At 42.1% G+C, this 25,743-nt stretch overlaps 1 protein-coding gene across 2 annotated transcripts in view; it reads right to left on the minus strand.

Moving 5' to 3' along the window:
- trpc7b (transient receptor potential cation channel, subfamily C, member 7b) overlaps positions 1-24,452 on the minus strand; it is a 63,678-nt gene extending 39,226 nt beyond the window's left edge. For both annotated transcript variants that reach the window (XM_085295260.1, XM_085295251.1), the window contains exons 1-3: positions 23,894-24,452; positions 18,901-19,663; positions 1,845-2,027 (exon numbers count right to left, since the gene is read on the minus strand). In XM_085295260.1, the coding sequence (XP_085151386.1) occupies positions 1,845-2,027; positions 18,901-19,663; positions 23,894-24,381 (1,434 nt within the window). In that variant the 5' untranslated portion in view covers positions 24,382-24,452. The remainder of the gene's footprint in view (positions 1-1,844; positions 2,028-18,900; positions 19,664-23,893) is intronic.
- Positions 24,453-25,743: the final 1,291 nt, after the last annotated feature.

A 25,743-nucleotide genomic window follows, 5' to 3' on the forward strand; every position in this document is an offset into this window, starting at 1 on the left:
TCCACATTCAAAACAACACTCAAGCATACTGTACTGGAAATATACTGCACAAACAGATCAGAGAAACTAGCTTAGTTAGAAATAAGTCGGGTTACATGTTAAACTGCAATAAATAATGTATTTCTATCCATGCCATGGGAATTAAAGGTAGTGTGTTGCATTGGGTTGAATCATATCTGTCTAATAGACTCCACTTTGTTCATGTAAATAAGGAGTCTTCTTTACACAACTACACACACTAACGTTTATTATGGATTTCCAAACTGTTCTTTGCTAGGACTAATTCTGTTTACATTGCTCATATTTCCTTTAGGCAGTATCATTAGAAGGCATAGTATACATTTTTATGCTATGCAGATGATACCCAGCTATTTCTATATATGATGCCACACACCAGTTAGCTAGCAATGTCTTAAAGACATGAAAACCTCGATGACCTCTGAAGTTTCTGCTTCTAAATTCAGATAAAACTGAGGTTATTGTACTTGGCCCTAAAAATCTTAGAAACGTGATGTATAACCAGATACTCTGGATACAATTACCTTGGCATTAAGTAACAGAAAGAGGAATCTTGAAACCAATATTTTCACCAGGATTTGTTCTTAAATGTCCATAATAAACAAATATGCAGGACTTTCTTGCATTTTTACAAATATCTCTAAAATTGGAAACATCCTGTCTTAGAGTGGTACTGAAAAGCTAGTTCATGCATTATTATTTCTGGACTATTCTAATTCATTATTATCGGCTGTTCTAAAACCTCTCTGAATTTCAATTTATCCAAATTGCTGCTGTGAGAGTACTGACAGGAACTAGAAAGAGAAAGCAGATTTCTCCCATATTGGCTTCTATTCACTGGCTCCCTGTTAAAGCCAGAATCGAATTTATAGTCCTGGACCTCACATACAAGGTCTTAAATGTTCAGGCCCCTCATAATACAATATCACGCTAACAGTGCACTTTGCTCTAAGACTGCTGGCTTACTTGTAGTTCCTAGTGCTTGCTCAAAAAGGGGTTGTCTGACTATTTCTTTGATCCGTAACTTAAAATATAAAGCGCTTTGAGGCGACTGTTGTTGTGATTTGGAACTATATAAATAAAATTTGATTTAGCCAAACTGACAAATCTGCACTTATATTAATGTGTCCATGTTAACACAACAACTAAAAAGTATGTGGCGAGTCTCATTCCACTTTTTTTTTTTACTTCTGGGCAGTGCTGATAATACTCGAATTCCTATGTGTGTGTAATAACCTTAATGGAAATGTACAGGTCCAAAAGGTCAAAGTTACAAAGCAGTCAAAGTTATTATACAACAAAACTGTCTTCTTCCAAACAACAAATGGACCTTAAAGTTGAAATGACGAGAGGATTATTGGTCATGTTTTCTTGCGTGGTCCCATGTGTTTTGGGGGTTGGGTATGGATTTTTGGAACTGTAAAGACCCAAAAAATGAGCTCCAATGATATCTCAGATGTACTGCCCTTTCGAAAAGGTTAAAGAAAAAGAAGTTGACATAGTACATGAACACCAGTATTAGGTATCAAAGTCAAACACACTGTGTGACAAGCCTCTTCACCTTTAGAGACCTATAAAGCTGCTGAGACAAACAATTACCGTTTTTTCTTGTAGTCTTTTGTATTATGTTGGCATTTTGTTTAGTTATTACTTACAGAAAATGTTTTCACAGTTCCTGCAAAAATAATTTAATCCCACAAAAAAGGCATTACATACTGCATTGCTAATTCTTTGAATAATTTTTACACTAATTTTTAATGTTGCAAATTAATGCAATTTGTAAAATTCGTTACATTTTTTAACGAGCTAATCGGTTTTTGTCTTACCTTCTTGACTTCATACTTGATAGCCAGTTTGACACGGCTGAGGCAGGGACGGTTGTAGGGACTCGGCGGGCACTGATCCACGTCGCCATTCAAAATCGCCTCAACTTCCTCTGTGTCCCGACAAAGGTCCAACACACCCACCACAAAGTCTTTACACTGCATGGACAGCTTACGGTAGTCATTCTGCATGAGAGTGGATGATGTGAATGTATTTCAGAAGGGAGGAAAGAAGGAAAATATTTTATTTTAATTTTCACATAGGTGTTAAATGGTAAATGGCCTGTATTTGTATAGCGCTTTGCTAGTCCCTAAGGACCCCAAAGCACTTTACACAACCAGTCATCCACCCATTCACACACATATTCACACACTAGTGATGGCAAGCTATATTGTAGCCACAGCCACCCTGGGCCGCACTGACAGAGGCGAGGCTGCCGGACACTGGCGCCACCGGGCCCTCTGACCAGGTGTTACAAATAGATGCAGAAAATGTACAATTCTTCACAGCCTGAGAATCATCCCTGTCCCTACATAATAATCACCTGCCTCTTTTTGTGTTTTCTCAGGTAGTTAGAAATCTTTTACAATGTTTAACCGTGGCTTGTTAGCATTGTATCTTTTGGCTTGAACTGGCGTTTCCTACCTTTTCACACAGATGGAAAAATCTTCAGTTTGAGCGGTTATCGAGCGAAGATTCTGTGGGACTTTCAGATACAGATGGACAAAATGGTGGTCCTAACCAACCGGACAAACAGAAGAAAACGGCTGTAGCGATCGATGTAGCAGTTCCGAATGACAGCAACATCAGGAAGAAGGAACACGAGACGCTCGAGAAATATGAAGGGTTCAGAGAAGAGCTCCAGAACATGTGGAGGGTGAAGGTAACAGTGGTCCCAGTGGTAATCGGAGCACTAGCTGCAGAGACTCCAAAGCTAGGCGAGTGGCTCCAGCAGATCCCAGGAACAACATCAAAGATCCTCTATCCAGAAGAGCACAGTCCTGGGAACAGCTAAGATACTGTGCAGGACCCTCAAGCTCCCAGGCCTCTGGTAGAGGACCTGAGGCTGAAGAATAGACCGCCCAACAGGGGCGAGAGGGGATTTATTTATATATATACACTGAACAAAAATATAAACGCAACACTTTTGTTTTTGCTCCCATTCCCCATGGGATGGACGTAGAGACCTAAAATTCATTCCAGATACACAATATAACCATCCCTCCCAAACAGTGGTCACAAATCAGTCCAAATGTGTGGTAGTGGGCACATCTGCTATATTGAGATAATCCATCCCACCTCACAGGTGTGCCACATCAGGATGCTGATCTGACATCATGAGTAGTGCACAGGTGTACCTCAGACTGCCCACAACAAAAGGCCACCCTGGAATGTGCAGTTTTTTGCGCTATTGGGGGTCTGGGGAGCCAGAACCGGTCAGTATCTGGTGTGACCACCATTTGCCTCATGCAGTGCAACACATCGTCGCATGGAGTCTATCAGATTGTCAATTGTGGCCTGTGGAATGTTGGTCCACTCCACTTCAATGGCTGTGCGAGGTTGTTGGATATTCGTGGGAACTGGTACACGCTGTCGTATACGCCGGTCAAGCACATCCCGAACATGCTCAATGGGTGACATGTCCGGTGAGTATGCTGGCCATGCAAGAACTGGGACATTCTCAGCTGCCATCTGCCCTGAACAATGTGAACCATGATTCATCCGTGAAGCGCACACCTCTCCAACGTGCCAGACGCCATCGAATGTGAGCATTTGCCCACACAAGTCTGTTACGGCGACGAGCTGGAGTCAGGTCAAGACCCTGATGAGGACGACGGGCATGCAGTTGAGCGTCCCTGAGACGGTTTCTGACAGTTTGTGCAGAAATTGTTTGGTTGTGCAAACCAATTGTTCCAGCAGCTGTCTGGGTGGCTGGTCTCAGATGATCTTGGAGGTGAACCTGCTGGATGTGGAGGTCCTGGGCTGGTGTGGTTACACGAGGTCTGCGGTTGTGAGGCCGGTTGGATGTGCTGCCATATTCTCTGAAACGCCTGTGGAGACGGCTTATGGTTGAGAAATGAACATTCAATGCATGGGCGACAGATCTGGTTGACATGCCAATTGCACGCTCCCTCATTGCTTGTGGCATCTGTGGCATTTTGCTGTGAGACAAAACTGCACATTCCAGGGTGGCCTTTTGTTGTGGGCAGTCTGAGGTACACCTGTGCACTACTCATGATGTCAGATCAGCATCCTGATGTGGCACACCTGTGAGGTGGGATGGATTATCTCAATATAGCAGATGTGCCCACTACCACACATTTGGACTGATTTGTGACCACTGTTTGGGAGGGATGGTTATATTGTGTATCTGGAATGAATTTTAGGTCTCTACGTCCATCCCATGGGGAATGGGAGCAGTAACAAAGGTGTTGCGTTTATATCTTTGTTCAGTGTGTATATATATATATATATATATATATATATATATATATATATATATATATATATATATATATATATATATATATATATATATATATTAGGGGTGCAACGATACACAAAATTCACGGTTCGGTTTGGTTCGATACTTTGGTGTCACGGTTCGATATTTTTTCGATACAAAAAAATGTTCATGCCTTTTTAATTTGTCATTTATTAAAATTATAAATATATATTTTAACTCAAAAGTACAGTTTTTAAATTTAACCCTAACCCTTGTGCGCGTTTTTTATTTTGACAGCGAATGCGCACCTGCGGACCACTTATGTGCACCCCTGGTTATTTAGCTCGTCATATTGCAGCCACAGAAATTCTTTTGTCCATGAAACCATAAAGCTGCACTTTCTTTTTGCCTTATAGTCTCATTTGTCATAACTTCTCCGTTTTGTGGTAAGCTTTTTTTTGGCTGTCACTTCTTCACCCCGACCTGTCTTATTTGGCTCAGCAGAACTAAAATATATATACTGCTACTTTTACACACGGACTCACATAAGCTCAGCGATTCTCTGCGCGATCAACCTTTCACATGTTTAAGCTTGCTGCGGGAGATTTCACTTGTCATGTTTGCATAGTAAGCTAACGATTAATAAGACGATGTCAGAGGAATTGGTGCACAAATTATCATCACTCACAGATCAGTGCTGTCATTGCAAAGTGAAAGCAAAAAAACAAGCGCAAATTCAAACGCGATTTCAATATGTCACATATTGACAGTGGCTCACCGATGCCAATGACATAATTACCCAGCTACATTTCTGAAAGAATGCAAAAGCATTGACATATATTTTTCCTACAATAGCCGACGGGCAGGGCAGAGAGATTTTTGTAGCCCGACTGGAAAGATCGCTAGCTCCGGGACGTCGGGCTAGCGATTTTGCAAGCCCTGTATCTGATTGAGGAATCACTCATCTTTGGAAAAGAGAGTTTATTACAGAGAAATGTCTCTTTCCAAAATAAAAGCTATACTATCCGCTTTTTCTGGGCTATATTCTCAGCAGCATAAGGAGAATCACGTGCTAACAGCTGTCTAAATGACTCGGCTAAAGTTAGTAGCATGCTTGTTGTTTTTGTCTTTGCACTAGGATGATGTCGGCGTAAATGTGCAGTCATATTCGTTGTGTTCCCACTAGTGCTTTCAGGTTAATCTCGTTGAAATGACCTTAACGCCACAACATGGCAAATCTCCGTTAACGAGCTACCGCCGATCGCCCCGTGCATGGGGCTAGACGCCCAACACGTTAACGAGCTAACTGCGCTAACACACTAGTTCACACCAATGTAATTAAGCATTGCATGGCACATCCAACATACTGTTTTACTTTAGTCCATGACTCGCTTACCTTCAGGGTCATACGTCACATGAAAACCAAAATAATTCCAAACGCCAGATCTGAATGAGGGTGGGGGAGGTCCATCTTGCAAGGAGAGCTTAACTTCTGTCTCGCTAGCTTGCCCTGCGCTCTTCCTCCTGACTATGCTGTCTGTGTTGAGCGCTCAGTGGATCTGCGCTCGACAGTGCAGCCTAGGCGGAGTAGTCGAACACAGATTCACTGAGCGCTCAACACAGACAGCATCGTCAGAAGGAAAGTTGATAAAATAACGCCAGGTCAGGGGGGAGATATCATCACCCCCACCCGAGATTGGGTACATAGCCCCAAGTGCGATAGGAGAAGGATTGTTGAGTGCGAGAGGAACGGACCTGAAAAATAGGATCATGGCCAAGCTTGAAACCTGGATCCCCCGTAGCCGGTTACCAAGATTACGTGAAGTACCCTCAGAAGGTCTGCTAGATGATGTTAATGCAGCACTACGGGCAATACCTACAACCACGATTACCGACACTAACAAGCTGATCTACAATACGGCAGCAGTGATCAGTGAGATGCTTGACTACAAGTTGAACAGCCACAAGGGGCAGTACCCTCCATGGAGAAGGAGGCTAGAGGGCAAGATCAAAGTAGCACGGAGAGAGGTTAGCCAACTAACGGAGTTGCAGAAAGGTGCGAATAAGGTGCCTAAGAAATACAGCAAGCTGTCCATACCTGAGGCCTTGGAAACTGCCAAGCAAAGACTCACAGCCTTGGCCAGCCGCTTGAGGAGGTACACCAGAGAGATAGAAGGCAGGAGAATAAACCAGCTGTTCTCCACAGAACCAGCAAAGGTGTACTCTCAGTGGCAAGGGAACAATAAGAGAACAGCACCACCAAGGCTGGAGACGGAGCAATACTGGAAGAGCATATGGGAGAAGGATGCAACCCATAACGGCAATGCTCAGTGGCTAGAGGATCTGAGGGCAGACCACAGCGACCTCCCTGAACAGGGTCCAGTAACCATCACAGTGGCAGATATCCAAGAAAGGGTCTCCAGTATGAAGAGTTGGACAGCACCAGGGCCCGACATGGTTCACGCCTACTGGCTGAAGAAGCTAACTGCACTCCACGAGCGTCTGGCAGCACAAATGAACCAGCTGCTAGTTAACGAGATACACCCGGAATGGCTAACTGAAGGCCGGACAGTCCTGATCCCCAAGGACCCCAAGAAGGGACCGGTCCCCTCCAACTACCGACCAATAACCTGCCTCAGTACTACATGGAAGCTCCTGTCAGGCATCATATCGGCTAAGATGAACAGGCACATGGGTCAATACATGAGCGGGACACAGAAAGGAATTGGCAAGAATACCAGAGGCGCAAAACACCAGCTACTGGTAGACAGAACAATCAGCCGAGACTGCAAGACCAGACTGACCAACCTGTGCACTGCCTGGATTGATTACAAGAAGGCCTATGACTCAATGCCCCACAGCTGGATACTGGAATGCCTAGAATTGTACAAGATCAATGGGACCCTAAGAGCCTTCATCAGGAACTCAATGGGGATGTGGCGTACAACACTAGAGGCCAACTCCAAGCCCATAGCACAAGTCACCATCAAGTGCGGGATCTACCAAGGAGATGCTCTGTCCCCACTGCTGTTCTGCATAGGCCTGAACCCCCTCAGTGAGATCATTAACAAGACTGGCTACGGATACCGACTACGGAACGGAGCAGTTGTCAGCCACCTCCTGTACATGGATGACATCAAGCTGTATGCCAAGAGTGAACGAGACATCGATTCACTGATCCACACTACCAGGCTATACAGCAATGACATTGGAATGTCGTTCGGACTGGAGAAGTGTAGTCGGATGGTAACAAAGAGAGGGAAGGTAGTCAGAACTGAGGGGATTGAACTACCAGAAGGCAACATTGCAGACATAGAGGACAGTTACAAGTACCTGGGGATCCCGCAGGCAAATGGGAACCATGAAGAGGCCGCTAGAAAGGCTGCAACCACCAAGTACCTGCAGAGGGTCAGGCAAGTCCTGAGGAGTCAGCTGAATGGTAAGAACAAGATCCGGGCCATCAACACGTACGCCCTGCCCGTGATCAGGTACCCTGCTGGGGTAATAGGCTGGCCAAAGGAGGAGATAGAAGCCACTGACATAAAGACAAGAAAGCTCCTGACCATGCATGGAGGGTTTCACCCCAAGTCCAGCACCCTGAGGCTGTACGCTAAGCGGAAGGAAGGGGGCCGGGGACTGGTGAGTGTCAGCACCACAGTCCAGGATGAGACAACGAACATCCAAGAATACATTGGGAAGATGGCCCCAACTGACCGAGTGCTCAGTGAATACCTCAGGCAGCAGAAACCCAAGAAAGAGGAGGGAGACGAGGAACCAGCATGGAAGGACAGGCCCCTGCACGGTATGTACCACCGGCAGATAGAGGAGGTGGCTGATATCCAGAAATCCTACCAGTGGCTGGACAAAGCTGGACTGAAAGACAGCACAGAGGCACTAATCATGGCAGCACAAGAACAAGCTCTGAGCACAAGATCCATAGAGGCTGGGGTCTATCACACCAGGCAAGACCCCAGGTGCAGGCTGTGTAAAGATGCCCCAGAGACAATCCAGCACATAACAGCAGGGTGCAAGATGCTAGCAGGCAAGGCATACATGGAACGCCATAACCAAGTGGCCGGCATAGTGTACAGGAACATCTGTGCCGAGTATAACCTGGAAGTCCCGAGGTCAAAATGGGAGATGCCCCCAAGGGTGGTGGAGAATGACCGAGCTAAGATCCTGTGGGACTTCCAGATACAGACGGACAAAATGGTGGTGGCTAACCAACCGGACATAGTGGTGGTAGACAAACAGAAGAAGACGGCCGTAGTGATCGATGTAGCGGTTCCGAATGACAGCAATATCAGGAAGAAGGAACACGAGAAGCTGGAGAAATACCAAGGGCTCAGAGAAGAGCTCGAGAGGATGTGGAGGGTGAAGGTAACGGTGGTCCCCGTGGTAATCGGAGCACTAGGTGCGGTGACTCCCAAGATAGGCGAGTGGCTCCAGCAGATCCCGGGAACAACATCGGAGATCTCTGTCCAGAAGAGCGCAGTCCTGGGAACAGCTAAGATACTGCGCAGGACCCTCAAGCTCCCAGGCCTCTGGTAGAGGACCCGAGCTTGAAGGATAAACCGCCCGCAGGGGCGTGCTGGGTGTTTTATATATATATATATATATATATAAATAAATAAATAAATAAATATATATATATATATATATATATATATATATATATATATATATATATATATATATATATATATATAAATATATATACAGTGGGGCAAAAAAGTATTTAGTCAGCCACCGATTGTGCAAGTTCCCCCACTTAAAATGATGACAGAGGGCAGTAATTTGCACCAGAGGTACACTTCAACTGTGAGAGACCGAATGTGAAAAAAAAATCCATGAATTCACATGGTAGGATTTGTAAAGAATTTATTCGTAAATTAGGGTGGAAAATAAGTATTTGGTCAGCTCAAACAAGGAAAATCTCTGGCTCTCACAGACCTGTAACGTCTTCTGTAAGAAGCTTTTCTGTCCCCCACTCGTTACCTGTATGAATGGCACCTGTTTGAACTCATCATCTGTATAAAAGACACCTGTCCACAGCCTCAAACAGTCAGACTCCAAACTCTGCCATGGCCAAGACCAAAGAGCTTTCGAAGGACACCAGGAAAAGTATTGTAGACCTGCACCAGACTGGGAAGAGTGAATCTACAATAGGCAAGCAGCTTGGTGTGAAAAAATCAACTGTGGGAGCAATCATCAGAAAATGGAAGACATACAAGACCATTGAAAATCTCCCTCGATCTGGGGCTCCACGCAAGATCTCATCCCGTGGGGTCAAAATGATCATGAGAACGGTGAGCAAAGATCCCAGAACCACACGGGGGGACCTGGTGAATGACCTGCAGAGAGCTGGGACCAAAGTAACAAAGGTCACCATCAGTAACACACTACAACGGCAGGGAATCAAATCCCGCAGTGCCAGACGTGTTCCGCTGCTGAAGACAGTGCATGTCCAGGCCCGTCTGAAGTTTGCCAGAGAGCACATGGATGATACAGCAGAGGATTGGGAGAATGTCATGTGGTCAGATGAAACCAAAGTAGAACTTTTTGGTATAAACTCAACTCGTCGTGTTCGGAGGAAGAAGAATACTGAGTTGCATCCCAAGAACACCATACCTACTGTGAAGCATGGGGGTGGAAACATCATGCTATGGGGCTGTTTTTCTGCCAAGGGGACAGGACGACTGATCCGTGTTAAGGACAGAATGAATGGGGCCATGTATCGTGAGATTTTGAGCCAAAACCTCCTTCCATCAGTGAGAACTTTGAAGATGAAACGAGGCTGGGTCTTCCAACATGACAATGATCCAAAACACACCGCCCGGGCAACAAAGGAGTGGCTCCGTAAGAAGCATTTGAAAGTCCTGGAGTGGCCTAGCCAGTCTCCAGACCTCAACCCCATAGAAAATCTGTGGCGGGAGTTGAAAGTCCGTGTTGCTCGGCGACAGCCCCAAAACATCACTGCTCTCGAGAAGATCTGCATGGAGGAATGGGCCAAAATACCAGCTACTGTGTGTGCAAACCTGGGGCCCGTTCTTCGTACGTCGCTTACTACATCCAAGATCAAATGACACATCCAAGATCAAATCATCGCGCTAACCGTGAGCTCGCTAATCCGGTTCCCCGAACACACCTGCTGTTGACGATTACTACAGCTGGACGCAGGAATGTGACATCACTGGGTGTCGTAAAAGGGGCTACGCATCGATAGTAGAAACATTGATCGGCAACCCGCTGATTGGTCGGCGAAAATGTCCAAGGGGCGTGCTCGGTATTTTCCGGCAGCAGAGCAAGAACTCATGAGTGAGGGATTTCAGGAGTTTCAGAGTTTAATTAAAACGCAAGAGAACACTGCAAAGGCTGCAAAAGCAAGGAGAGAGGGCTGGCAGAAAGTTGCTGACAAATCAAACTCGTAGGTAATTTAATAATAATAATAATAATGGATTGGGTTTATATAGCGCTTTCCAAGGCACCCAAAGCGCTTTACGATACCACTATTCATTCACTCCCACATTCACACACTGGTGGAGGCAGCTACGGTTGTAGCCAGGCTGCCATATCGCGCCATCGGCCCCTCTGGCCAACACCAGTAGGCGGTAGGGTAGATCTATCATATGACACTATATTGTCCAATATCATATGGCATTATATTATATTATAATATGTTATATTATATCCCCTTTCACATTAGAGCCACAACAGGACCCACAAGAACATGGGAACAAGTAAAAGTGGAATACAGGAGTATTCTACAGAATGGTAATATTTATCTCTTAGATTGCTTTGCGTCTCTTGGCAAGGTAATACTGGCCTGTAATACTCTGTTAGTTTGTTCATAACAGCAACCAAGAAAAGGGCAGAGGAAAAAAAGACAGGTGGTGGTCCTGCACCCCCTCGTCAACAAGTTGGTTAAGTAAATAATACCCTCACGGGAATATCGATATCTCTCTATGAGCACACTGTCGCGCTGAGCTAAAGGATCCTGTCTGTCCCGCAATATACGCTGAATTCTGAGGACTCTCCTTATCAATCTTGCACCTTCCGCAATGGGTTGGTCGCGTATACGGACAGGACATGGCTGCGACAGGCTTCCCAAATCCACCTTCGCTTTTATAGCCGTGGTCTCTCATCTTGATTACACGAAGTAATTTACAATTACTACTCTGAAATATGAATTACATCTGTAATAATCACATACATGTAATAGAATGTTAATAGTACATTTCCCTTTTTTAGGAAATGACCTGTATGTATCTGTGTGACATCAATAAAAGGATCAAGTGCTGCATTATCTTTAGTTACATTGATAATATTTATTTATGGTGAAACAGTGGAAAAATATCGCTGTTGCTTTCGTATAAATGAAGCGGACATACCTGCGTGGCCGCGATCTAATCCTGTTTACATAAAGTAAACCTGCTCCCGAGCAGGTTTACGCTTACGGCTCTGTTGCTATGACAGCAAGTCCCGGATGAGCTTCGGGGAACCGACTGATCCAGGATCACGCGAAATCGTCAACAATCTAATCCGGCTAACCTACTTAGCGAGGTACGAAGAACGGGCCCCTGGTAAAGACCTATAGTAAACGTTTGACCTCTGTTATTGCCAACAAAGGTTATGTTACAAAGTATTGAGTTGTATTTTTGTTATTGACCAAATACTTATTTTCCACCCTGATTTACGAATAAATTCTTTACAAATCCTACCATGTGAATTCATGGATTTTTTTTTTCACATTCTGTCTCTCACAGTTGAAGTGTACCTCTGGTGCAAATTACTGACCTCTGTCATCATTTTAAGTGGGGGAACTTGCACAATCGGTGGCTGACTAAATACTTTTTTGCCCCACTGTATATATATATATATATATATATATATATATATATATATATATATATATATATATATATATATATATATATATATATATATATATATATAAAATGGTCCTCAAACAACTGAATGAAGGCATCTCGATGTTTCCTTTTGCAGTATCATTTTTTGAAATACTCAGTCAGTACCTTCCCACGCATCTGATTTTACTTGTACACAATTCTGCCAAAAAACAACAGAATTCTTCTAAATAAATCCCCAACATTTCAATTTTATTTCAGATAAGACTAAAAACTTAAAAACAGAACAGAAGAAGAGCATAAATGAGGATAAAGTAGGCCAATCCACTCCTTTAATCTGTTCTTTCAGTGACCATACTGTGCTGCCCCAGCTGGGAAGCAACAACAGAATGCTCTAAATATGGCACAATGATAGAAAAGTTATTACTGTACTTTCTTACATAGCAGTTGTGGATGAATGTCTTTTTTCAGTGTTTTCAAAAGTCACTTCAAAAATTATGAACTCAGCTCAGATAAAGCTGAAATGTTCATGAATTTCCTAAAGCTGCTAAACCCTAATAACTGTGTAATTACACTAAATGAATACTCTGAAGTAGCTAGTTTTATTTTTCTTAACTTTCAGTTGCAGTTTATTACAAACTGAAACAATTTATTAAAAGCTTCGTTAAAATGAGCACAATTGATTCGTTCAATAAAAGTTCAAGTTTCAATCTCTTACCCCGTGGCTCTCACTGTGCTCTCTTAGCTTTCTTTCTATCAACCACTTTTGCTTGATTCTGTTTAGCAACAGTTGGTTGAACAGGAAGCAGTCAGTAGGCTGGAGCTTCTGGCAGATTTAGAGTCCCTGAGGAATGATTATCATTATGCATTCACCGCCATGTTTGTGCTCTGCTCAAGCAAACTATTACACCGTGTTGAGGCAAAAGCTTTTACATTGTTCTTTTCAGTAAAATAATTAGCATTAAACACAGTAGGAAATTATCATCTCCCCTTTCTCAACTTTCTTTCAGTGCATCTTTTTAAGCAGGTAGCATAAAGTACTTATGTGCATGTCTGTGCCTTATATTAATATACATACTTATCAAGAACATCATTTATATTCCTCCACAGTTTGGTCTTTTTAGCACAACCTGGACAGTGTCAGTCTTGAATACAAAACTGTGACCTTCCTTCCGTAGAATCCGTGTGTTCACATTCTTAAACCCCATTCAGCTACAAAATATCAATACATTTTCAAATTTGGTCCATGTTGCTTACATTTATTATTTAAAAAAATAAAAGAAGCCAACCCTTTGGCAACAAGCAATAAAAACATTTTTTTTCCTCTTTCAGGCTGCTAGATGAAAGAAATCAATTATTATCTCAAACCTATTCAAAGATAGGACTTCAGGCTATAAGAAGTAAAAAAAATATTTTCTTAAACAGTGGTATTTTCATTGCTAAACAGACATCAAAAATGCACACACAAAGATAGTACGCATGCATGAAAATCAAATCATGTTGTGTGGGTTTTTACCTTGACAACTGAGACTGAGGACAGTGTTGTGAGATTGAAATTGGAGACAGAGCGGTGTGAAACCGAGTGAGAATGGTTACAGATGAGTGAACGGAGGGGTACGCGAAAAGAGAGAGAGAGAGAGAGAGAGAGAGTGTCAAATGTGACACAATCAGAGAGAGAGAGAGAGAGGGGACAGGGGAGGTAATGTAATGTAAGATGGAGGCACTCTCCTTCTTGTTGTCTTTTGTCTCAGCTTTGCTCAATATTTCATTATTTTAAAAAAACATGCAAAATTATATTTCAAATAAAAGTTAATTGACACTTTCCACTCTCTGATTGTATCCTCTCTTACTGCTCACTTACTTTCTAAAAGGTATTTGGAGCTTTTCTATGTGTGTCTACAGAGGCTCAGATGACAAACTGATGGGTTTCTTGTGGAGTAAGGTTCAGTTCTGATGGATCCTTAGCAGTCCCCACATAACAATTCAATATGCGGCGAATTTAACACTATTGCTCCTGCAAGGAGACATGTTGTGCATCTTCTCCAGTGGATGAGAAGTTTTAACCTAACTCACACTGAACATCCAGTTTAATTTAAACAAATGAACTTGTGTCTTACATTACATTCAAAATGTATGTGTACAGTCAGGGAGCTAGCTAGTAGATAACATCAATATGTCAACAAAGCAAAAAGCTTTTATTTGAATCTGTCAAACAGTTCAATTTCAGCTTGTCACTTATGTAGTGGGCGAAATGAATGATAATGACAATATACAAATATACAGCACTGACAGTTGATGTAAAGCCAGGCAATTGTTATTCTTTAGGAGAAGTGATACCTGAACCTAACACCTAATGCAGGGAGAGGGGGGGGGGGGGGGGGGGGGGGGGGCACTCGACTTCAGTTTTATCTTTAAGTCAGTTTGTGATGGTGTCCGAATGTATTTTATTCTCTTATGTGAGCGGGGGGGGGGGGGGGGGGGGGGGGAACGACAGCCACTGAAAATGCTGTTAATAATAGCTTCTGAATATTGTTTAAGTAAAACAAGTGCAAAGAAAACAGACACACAGAGAAAACCAACAATAAGGAAAATGGGGTCTGATGATTTGAATAATGTGAATTTAGAGGCTTCTTGAATAAATAGGCTGCTGATTGGCAGCTTATTTCTCAGTCTTGGACAAACACGTACCTTCAATTATGCTTCTCTGAAAATACACATGAATAAATCCACAGACGCTTAGAAATATGTTAGAGATTCCCATATGTCATAGAGGCTCACAAAAGCACTAACATGGTCATTGCCTTAATCTCAAAAACACATTATGTATACTTGTACAGCACTTCAAGCAGGTTGATTAGATTATTCAGCTCCTTTCAGGATACTAGCTTTAGAAGTGAGATGAAAGAAATATAAACTTATGGCATAAATTCTAAATTAATTCACCAAGGAAATGGTGAGGACTGGGCATATTAACTGAGATTTGTATGAATAGATAAATATACCTCTGAAGTCATAAAATTGCACCTAATAGCATACAAAAGTTCATATGTAACATTTTGTGTTAGCAACAAAATGCTCTAACTTTTCCCGCCCACATTTGAACGTTCCTGTCACGGTTCTGGGTCCGTTGGACCCAGTATTTTGAGTTTATTGTGTTTTGATTTAAGTTTGCATCAGGGATTGTGTTCTTGTTCTCTTGTCGTGTTATGGTAATGTTTATGTCTATTATTAGAGTTCCATGTTCTGTTTATCTGGGTTTAAGATGTGGGTTTAGTTTCATATGTCATTTCAAGTCTGTCTCTGTCTAGTCTGTGTCTTAGTAAAGTGTGTTTTGTTTCCTGTTTTATTGTGAAGGTCTGCGTCTCATGTGAGTGTGTTCAGTTTTACCTTTGTCTCGTCTTGTTGATTATTCCCAGCTGTGTCCACCACCTGTGTGTAATTCCCCTGTGGTTCTCTGTGTATTTAAGTCATGTCTTCAGTCATTGTTGTTGCTGGTCCGTCTGTGTATTCCACCCTGCGTCATCTGTGTATCTACCATGTCACATCCGTGTGCTCTCCCTGCTGTCCATCGTCATTCTCCTCTGCTCGTTCTCATTCAGGTTTGTGCTTTGTAGTTTAGTTGTTTCCCAGTATAGTTTAGTTCCAGCTCCATTTTCCGTTTGTATTTACTTTCATGTTCAATAAACCACCTTTACACCTTCACGACTGCCTGCACTTGGATCCTCCTTCATTTCCTCCACACGGCTCACCTCACTCGCCGTGACAGTTCCATAAAAACACACAGCTTACTTACTTACTTGATATTTTAAATTAATGAGAAGATGATGCGATAAGGGACAAGAAAACAAATAAAGAGAAAAAAGACAGAGGGGTGATAATGAGATGGTAATGAGACAGATGAGCTCCAACACAACTGTGGTCCCTCAGGTGAGCCCTTCTCATTAACTTGTCTGGAGACAGAACAGACTGACAAGCAGAAAGGCTGAATATCAGACACAAATGGGGGGTAGAAAGCGGAAGGACCAGAGAAACAATGACAGTTATTAACAAGAGTGTTGAGGGTAAGAGAATGAAGCACTACATGGGTGCACAAAGGCATGCCATTTTCTGGTTCACCAGATGCTTCAGTACCATCTAATGGTAATCACACCAGTGCACATTTTACATGCAGTTATTCATAGTACTGCTAGGATTTCTTTAAGATGTACCCATAGGCCATTACTAATAGCTTGCACAAGCCACTCGTGCAGTCAGTCTCTGAAGAAAGACAGTCGACTGACACTTGCATACCCTCTAGCTCCTTTGCACAGGTCTGAGCAAGCTTAGACAAGACAGATCCAATATCGCAGCGAAAACTGTTCTCACAGCTTTTCTTTGAAGACAGTTTTTCACTTATAAGTGAATCTCACTTGACAAAACAAGGAAATCGTTAGAAATTTTAAAAAAAAAGATCAAGTATAAATGTATACATATAATGTACGAGTCTAATGGATGAGTGTCTCTGGTTTTTCAGTGAATGCCTTACCCATTATATCCAACGCTAACTGATTTGGGACTCGTACACGAGCTGGCACAGTAGGGGGAAATAAGCTCTCTCTACCTCAAGCTGCTACCCAAAGCATGCCCACCTGACCACACAGTGTAAAGTGAGCACAAACCAATGACCCTGCCTTGACAGAGATGCCAGCAAACAAACTCAGGTTTGATTTTTTTGTTTAAAAAAGAATGAAAAAAAATTCAAATCATTTTCGTACAAGCTACAGAAAACAAGGGAATATCAGTTAGGCACACTGTCTGAAGTTCTCCTTTCTTACATTTAACCCAGAAGATAATAGTCCTCTTTAGATATGTTATCACTTGTGGAAATACTCTTTTTGATTTAGATGAGAGAGCTGCCAGTGCAGTGTACACAGGAGGAGCATGAGCTGCTCTATTCTGAATTTGGACTTTGATCTCAGGATTTAAAGGGTGTTTATTGTCCAGTCCAACTGCGTCAGACATTGATGTTTCCACATGTATCTCCATCATGTAATGTTTAGAAAGGTTCAGGGTTGGAGTGCATTAATGATATGGGCTTTACATTTTTAAGAAACAATATTAAATATTACACAAAATAATCCATTTAGAGGCCACTCACCTCTAACCCTGATCCTAACGTCCAATCTTTAAACCTCAAATATCCCTTCGGAGATATGATATTTACTTCCAAGCTTTTGAAATTAAAATTATTCCTCACCAAGACAGTGACACAAATACTAACGTACATTCACATCAGTATTTTTACATCAGTTTCATTATCATGGAAGCAAGGTGTGTTTTGGTGACTGCAGCATAGAAAGGAATTTTTCTCTCACAATGCAAAATGCTCCATTTTAAACTCTTTCCCCCCCCCCCCAACAACTTGAGGGCACATTGAATTACTAACAGGTAGTTCAAAAGGGTAATAAAAATCTACAGTGCCCTAGGAAATACATTCAAGATGTGATCACTGGTAGGAATGCGGGGAAGAGTCAGATGCATATATTTTCTTAAAGCAGCATATTCCTGATCTATATAGCTTTAAAAAAATAGACCAATAAAAATACCTTAGTCAATCACAATACCAGGCTCAAGAAAAGATAGATCCCTGAAAATAATGTTCAATGTGCTGTTTTTACTTAAGCATCTGCACTGATGCAGCTGCATTCAACAAGAAGCTTCCCCTTGGAGCAAAACTAAAAAAAACAATTCAGGACAGGGTTTATAAATTTTATTATAAAGAGCTTACAAACTTTCAGTGGAACAAAAATATAGGTATATTTTCTAAACTATTTAAAACTGTCAACTTATCTCACACTTGATTTAGAGTTGATAAATGCTACTGAATCGACTTGTGGAGGGCATATTCAAGGTGATTAAAGAGCTAATGGATGCTTAAACAAACCTGAGCTGTGAAATAACTGCTGTGTTCTGTGATAAAACGGATACATGAATAGGTTAATGTTGACATTTCTAGCTCATCTTTAAACACTGGCAGTTAATGAGTTGAAAATATCTCAAATACTTATCTAATATTTAAAGTATGCTAAAGCTTGCAAAACCCAGTTTCATGACTAGATGGTGGCCACTCTCCCTTGGCCCCACAAAGCAGTTAAGGTTTACACCACCATCTACTTTAGTTTTAGAGTTTTGGTGCAGTGCGTCTGACTCTTGCTTTTGTAGTTGCACTTTAGGAGAAACACTGGATTACATTCTTTCCCTTTAATTCCTTATATGGCTTGACAGCTGCAGATGGCAGGACAATCCCTTGATACCAAGAGAAAGACAGAGTGAGAGAGGAATATTACTGGGGCTAGTGCCAACTGCTCAAACTGATATGGCATGGAATCACCATGGTGCTCCACTGCACTAATGTCAGTTTTTGGATTCTGGAGGGGAGCAGTCGCTCATTTCAAAAGAGCCCTTTGAGATCCCTTGTGATTCTGTGTCACTTTTCTTCTCTGGCCTGAGGATCACTGAACAAATCCTGGCTCACACATCTGTTCATCCTCCTCAGCCCTTTCCTGCCACCCACTTACATGCTTTTTAGCATTTTTCAAATTTAAGCAGCGGGTAGAATAAGGTTCATAGCTGGCGGTTGAACTTATAGACACTAGTGTACATTTGTAGTATGACATCTGTATCTCTACAAAACAAATCTTTATTTTTAAACTAGTAAAGTATGAAGAAAGAGAAGAATGAAGAAAAGCCAATAGGACACCTCACCTTAAATTCTGTCTCAATGTTGGCCAGTCTTGCCAGTTCATTGCTGAGCTCGAGGGCGGTGAGCACAGGGTCTTCACTGCTGAGCGACAGGTAAGCTGCACTGGCCAGGGCCTTATATGCATTCATCCTGGAGCGTGAGTGGCTGAAGGAGTCTTTCTTCTGTTTCTCCACACATTCTGAACATTTACAGAAATAGTCATGGGGCCTTTCAATGCGAGCCCCCTTCGTCAGCAGGATGTGGACAATTTCGTATTCCTGGCAGTGAGCAGCCAGGACGATAGGTGTGATGTCATGCGAGAAGCGCGTTCCGTCTTCGTCGTAGGCGTAAAAGTCATCATCACGCATCTCTTGCTCCAAAGTGCTCAAAGCCAGCCGCAGACCTCCACCAAAAGCAGGATGGGCGAGAATGGCTTCAACGATTCTAACATAACCTTTTGAGATGGCCAAAAGGAGGCCATCACCAATCCTAGCCAAACCATCTTTCTTTAGCAGCAGCTCAGTAACTTCTAGGTGCTCGTTACCCACTGCGAGCTGCAAAGCATTCTGGCCCATGTAGTCCACACAATTAAAGTTAAGGGTTTTGGACTCTTCCAGCATCTTGCGGACCACAGGAATGTTTCCGTATTCAGCAGCATCCAGAAAACGCTCCTCCTCTGCAGTGAGGGCCGAGCCACGCTCATTGAACATATAGGCTGGGCCCCGCACTGCCTGGCGACGCCCCTTCTCCCTCAACGTTGTGTGGCGGCGATGCATGGCTTCCACCCTGGAGACAGTAAAGACAGTTAAACACACTACATCATTAAAAACCACAATGATTATTGAGATGGCAATGGAGGTAGAACACAACAAAGGAATTCAAGACTCAGAGAAAGAAGCAACAAAGTGATGAAGAGTAAGTGACTGAAAATTAGAGAGGAAGAAAGCAAATGTTGAAGGCAAGCAGAAAGACTGCTAAAATCTGTTTGCCTATGATGTATCATACCAAGTCCTCCATGGACAGTTGTCAAATCTCTTTGTTGGGCAGGTCAACAGCTGTGATTGCCAAAGCAGAGATGAAGCTGTCAGCTTAACTAGCTTTAGAATGACAAACTTATACTGTGTCATCCAAAGTGACCATTTGAACACTGGTGAATAAGAGTTAGTCACTTGGAAATTTGCATGGATATGGATTTAAAAATGCACATCCTGCTCTTTACAGTGTCTGTTTCTACCTTTGTCCAACCATCCGAAGTAACACAGTGCCAGTAGATTGAAGAGAACTGCTTTTAATCATGTCCATTAGTGCAAAACAGTTTTCATCAGGACTATTGTGCTCCAACTACTTTGTTACAAATTGTCCAAATCAGCACTATTGTACTCCACCCACTGCAATTAAATTCGCCGTAGCATCTGTGTCTGCTGTATGATTGGACAGTCGGTGAAACCCAGATAATGAAAAAACCTTGAAACTCCCCAGAGAGAGAGAGAGATAGCAGAGGTGAGGTACCGTTTTTAAAGCCATAATTGGGTAGTATTATCCATGTACAAGACTGTTAAAGGATTTTCAATATAATGCTGCTATTATGAGTTAAATGGCTGTAAATGATACAGTGACCTTATAAATGACTAGGGGTCCAGATTCATATTAGACCTGCCAGCAAAATGAAAAAAAGTAATAAAAATACCATGTGAGGTTATTTTGAATTTGAGTTATTTGTAATTGTGTGCGTGCGTGCGTGCGTGCGTGCGTGCGTGCGTGCGTGTGCATGGACAGAATGCAGGACATTGAATTGAAGGAAATGGTGAAAATGGAAACTTGTTCAAGGTAGAAATATTCCCCAGGGGTGTCAAAGGATGTGGAACTGAGAAGATGAAGAGAGCTCACCAGGACAAATCTTGTGTGTACATGTGAGTGTGTGTATGGGTTTGGGAGGGAGGGAGGGGGAGAGAGAGAGAGTCAAATGTGACACAATCAGTTGTGCATGTCCTTGACTGCCAATCAGTGGGAGTAAGCAACCCCCACCCCCCATACAGAAACATGAACAATTACACATTAGGGCACCAGAATATGAACAAAACCTAAATTAACAATAGAATGTAATGTAAGGTGACACTATACAGTGGCTCTAAAGAAAGTACTATCTATTAACTCCTGCACAAAAGCATCTTTTCCTATTGGTCATTGTGTGTTTTGTTGAGTCAGTCCTTTACGCTCTAAGTTGTGTCTAATGTCTTCTCCACCTTTACACACACACACACATACAGAGGGGGATATTCTTACAGAGATATTTGTAAACATTGGGAGGATTTCTCATAAATGAAGAAAGAGGCTGGCTGCCAGCCCATTTAGATAACCTTATAGTCAGGTAATGAATCGCCATTATCTGTCCCTTTCTAGCTCCCTCTCCATCCATCTTTGGCTGTTTGTGATTCGGCTCTGAAATAAAATTTACCGTCATCATTTTAATGTGGAACGAGAGTCACGCAGACAAGAAGAGCCAGACACAATTGAGATAAACAGGCAGAGAGAAGCCATGTCTACATGTAGGTACAGAACAAGAAGAGAAATTATCAAAGCATGGCATGTGTACATATGTGTTTTGGCTTATATATCTAGGGTCTGAGACTAAATTCCTATGTCATAGAGTGGTAATTCTAAAGAAAGACAAAAAAGACTTATTGCATTTAACAAAAGAAGAAGAAGGGAAGAAAAACTGCTTTTTAAAACAACCAACATCTGACTACAATTGTCCTCTTGGAGAGTACAATATTTATCCAAGAGCTTTGGTTATCAATCTATGACTTACTTTATACTGGAGTACTTTAATGTTGTTTCAAACTATTTTATTAAATCTACCCACCTCAGTTTCATACTAAGTATACACTCTGCATTTTGTAAAGTGGACATAGCTTCAAAATCATGAAGCTTAGATTCAGTGGTGATGGCACCTATTTTATTTTCATTTAATGTGATCAGACTATTCACTATAGTAATGTAAGTACTGTTTTTTTTTTAAATCCTGAAACTGCAGCTATTACTGAGTCTGCCCAATTTGCTGGTGGATCCCAGTATGAGCCTCCTGCAGATCACTGAGAGCGGCTGTCCAATCACACAGCTCCCTCTTGTACTAGCAACAAAACTGACAGAAAAAGAGAAAAAAGCAATCTTGCACCATTGCCACAAGTATCTCTAACACAGCAGTGGTGCTTGTTCAAAAAAATGTCTCAAACTACAGTTCTTTTGAGATCTCAGACACTTAATTGGCTTGAGTCTAGCTCACTGAATTGTAAAAGTTCAACCTCAGTCGTAGTTTGGGTGATGCACAGGTGGACAGACCAGGTTTTTTTTTAAAGAAAAACATCATATGTGGCTAAAAAATGTATATTATACAAGCATTATTGGAAAACTAAGCCAGGAAGCCAAGCTCAATGAATAGCTACAACATCAATTAAAAAAATAAAAATAAAAATAAAATACATGGTTGGACTATATCTCTACAAAACAAATGTAAATGCTACTTTCTGGAGTAAATATGCTAAACCACTCACAGTCAAACGTAAGGCGTTTTTACGCTTTTTACTCACAAAGCAGCAAAAAAATGTGTTGGAAATGTACAATGAAGCCTTAACACAGAATGAAAATACAATAAGATAACTGTCACTATGAGCTTTTCAGCCAGGTAAACTGCATGAACAGTTTTTTACGTGTCCTCTTTTCACACTTGAACTTTCCAGGGTTGAGGCACTAAGTCATTTATAATCTGTGCATGCAATCAATTAGGTTAGGTCATTTACCGGTGAACTAGCAAGAAGGAAGGAAAGAAAAGATTAATCAGGTTTGAAATCAAATTTTATAGAAATGACTAATGAGTTAGTGTTTTATCAGTGGGCAAACACACACATACACACAAACACACAAACACACATGCACATCTGAGAAAAGTTACACTCTTGGCTCTCTGTCTCTGCTTTTGTCAACCACACACAGAGTTCAAACAGTAAATTGTCATTTTTTTTAAGATCAAAGTCGAGTTACTCAACATAATTTAATGGTAATGAGAAACAGACATGTCCAGCCTCTCTAACCAGCTCTTTCACACAAAACCTGAGCACACATGTGTCCAACATTTCACCTAGTCAGCCATCAGAGAGAGCTTCTTCCATGTTAGGCCTGTTAAGCTGAACACTGGTATCAAAAAGCCAGACCAGGGAAGATCAAAGTCCAAACTCTGAGGCCTGTTATTCTCAATATCTGATAGTCATAGCTAAGCTGGCAGTGTAACATTAATATCCATTAAGTATTGTCATTTATGTCCCACTTTTTTCCTCTGGACATTTTCTAAATTGATGCAGTGGGCTGCATACACCAAAACTGTGTTCCTTTGTTTGAAACAATTCAATACATATGTAGTTATACAGGAAACAGCTAAACATAATTCTGTACACTGTATAGCGGAAATCCATCTCTGCAACCTGCTCCAGCTCTGTGTCACATGCCTTAATCTGCCCCTGTTTCCTATTTAACGATCTCTGAACACAAGGATGTAGTAAGGGCTTCACTTCCTCACATATGCATTTTGCACATACAAGACTTCACAGCTTAATGGAGGTTGAGATGGAAGAGAAAGTGGCAGCTTTAGAAATTCCACTTACTGACTTACAGTGAACTAATATTTCAGATAACAGCACATCTTAGCATGTGATGTTAAAAGCACAGTAAGTTCAGATATGTCACCAATAACATTACTCAAAGCATTTATTTGAAAAGTCTGCTAATGTGCTGTCTATGCAGTGTCGGTCTGTGCCTCACAAGCTAGGTGCACCTGGTTTAGTGTCAATCCTGCCTGCCTCCACGCTTTTCAAAACTGACCTCTACTTGTTGACATTCCAGGTGGATTAAGGTTTGTGGTTATAGTTTAGAAATAAGTCCACGGACTCTGCACAAGGCCAGTGATCACAGGGCACGCGAATTAATTTTCTGGCTTAATTATATAAGGTGAGGGGGAGGACTCACGTTTGCCGGGTTTCGGAGTTGAACTCGGTGTCTATGTGCTCAACAGTGTAGTGGTTCCCATAGTCCGAGAGCTCCGGAGCCCGATGCAGTCTCTGTCCGCGGTGCTGAAAGCGCTCAGCGTTGGCCGCTCCACGTCCCCTCCACTTGGGAAACGGGTCATCGTACTGGTCGTAGACCGCATCTATGTGTATACCCGGCCGCGAGAGAAACGGCGAGCCGGTGTCCCCGGTGCGCTGGGGGAACTTTGGCGGCGTAAAGTGTGTGGAACCCCCGGTTTCCTGGTACTCTGGAGACGGGTGAAGACACTCCGGAGAGGCGAGGTAAGGTGGGTCGGTGTCCCCAAGCAGCGGAGAGGCGGAGGAGAACAGGTCTAGGGGCCGCGGAGAGGAGGGAGATCCTCGGGGAAGTCTGAGAGAGAGAGGCGAGGAGGGAGACTCGGAAAGGTGCCCCCTCTCGCCGCTGTCGCTTTCCTCGCCCTCGTCACACATTGGGAGAGTTCCCGTCCACCATATACTTTAAAATATTTAAGCTATGTGACAGACATTTAACAGTATTTGTCAAAGTTGCCACCGCACAAGTTTCTTCTGAGCAGCGCCGTGGCGACGAGCCAAGCCTCCACCTTTGCCTCTGAGTGCGCGCGCTAATTAGAAGGCAGCGAGTGCGCGCGCAGGGAAAAGCCAACCCTTTACAAAATGGAAGGAAAAGAAGAAGAGGCAACACCATAAAGTAGCTTAACTTACACATAACACCGGCCAAAACAGACGATTACACCTCAGGATTGCATTTGCTAATTAGCAAGTACAAATAAGCTGTAACTTTGCTTTTTAAATTTGTTTATTAAAATAAAAATTTAAAAAAATCTCATTTTAGGAGTAGACGGGCGAAAGAGAGGGGGGGGGGGGAGCTTGTTTAGGATGTGAAGGGGTTAATGAGAATGCCCACCTGTTATTGACCAATTACTGGCACTGGCATAATCTCATCTTGTTATTGCTTTAGAGAACAAACAAGCGAGTCTTAGCTTACAAGTAATATCAGTGGGAGCTTTACTTTCATATAAAAAGCCGTTACTTTCTCAAGGGTTTGGCAGATATAAGGGATATACAGTCTGTTACTGTGTGTCCATTTGTGCGTGCATGTTCGGTCTTTTAATTAGTGGCAGAGACACATTAGTAACGATGGAGACTTCCTGCAAACCCACACAGACACTAACCAGTTCTAACCCAGCACTTTGATCTTAGATCATTCTTGTATTCATGCAACAAACACATCCACACACAACAAGCCCTCTTTTCTGGTGTTGGGTGGACAACAGTTAACCTACAGTCTGTGAATTATCCTGCATAAAAGTGTTATTGAGTTTTGTTAAATTAAAGAATACAAATAACAGTAACTTACCAATGCCAGTTTAAATATATACTTATAAATAATAAAAATATTTGCCTAATGATTGAATTCCTTAAGCGTGAGTTACAAGAAGATAAGCAGACACACGCTGGAGATTTATGTGTTTATCCTTTGATAACCAATAACTTTCGCACATGCTATGGTTTAACTGGCTTCTTTTAGAGGTTGAGATCGATCAACCTAATGACAGTCATATAGGGTAAATTAAAAGTTACATACCCATAACTTCCTTTTCTACAAAATTAAGAAACTAAGTGACTCATAAATATTTTAATGTCAGATTCCACATCTTTTTCACATTAGAGTAAAGGGATTAAAATGAAAAAAGCCAGTGAAGCAGCCATGCGAGAGTAATTACACACATAGAAATTCAGATTTTAATGAAAGTGTAGAACTGCTACAGCACAAGCCTCTCTCTTGGAAATACCAAAACATTTTTTTTTTAC

The sequence above is a fragment of the Mchenga conophoros genome, linkage group LG2 (assembly GCF_057382185.1).
Source record: "Mchenga conophoros isolate Kocher_MC1m ecotype Shallow Benthic linkage group LG2, M_conophoros_male_GT1.1, whole genome shotgun sequence".
In the NCBI taxonomy this organism is placed as follows: domain Eukaryota; kingdom Metazoa; phylum Chordata; class Actinopteri; order Cichliformes; family Cichlidae; genus Mchenga; species Mchenga conophoros.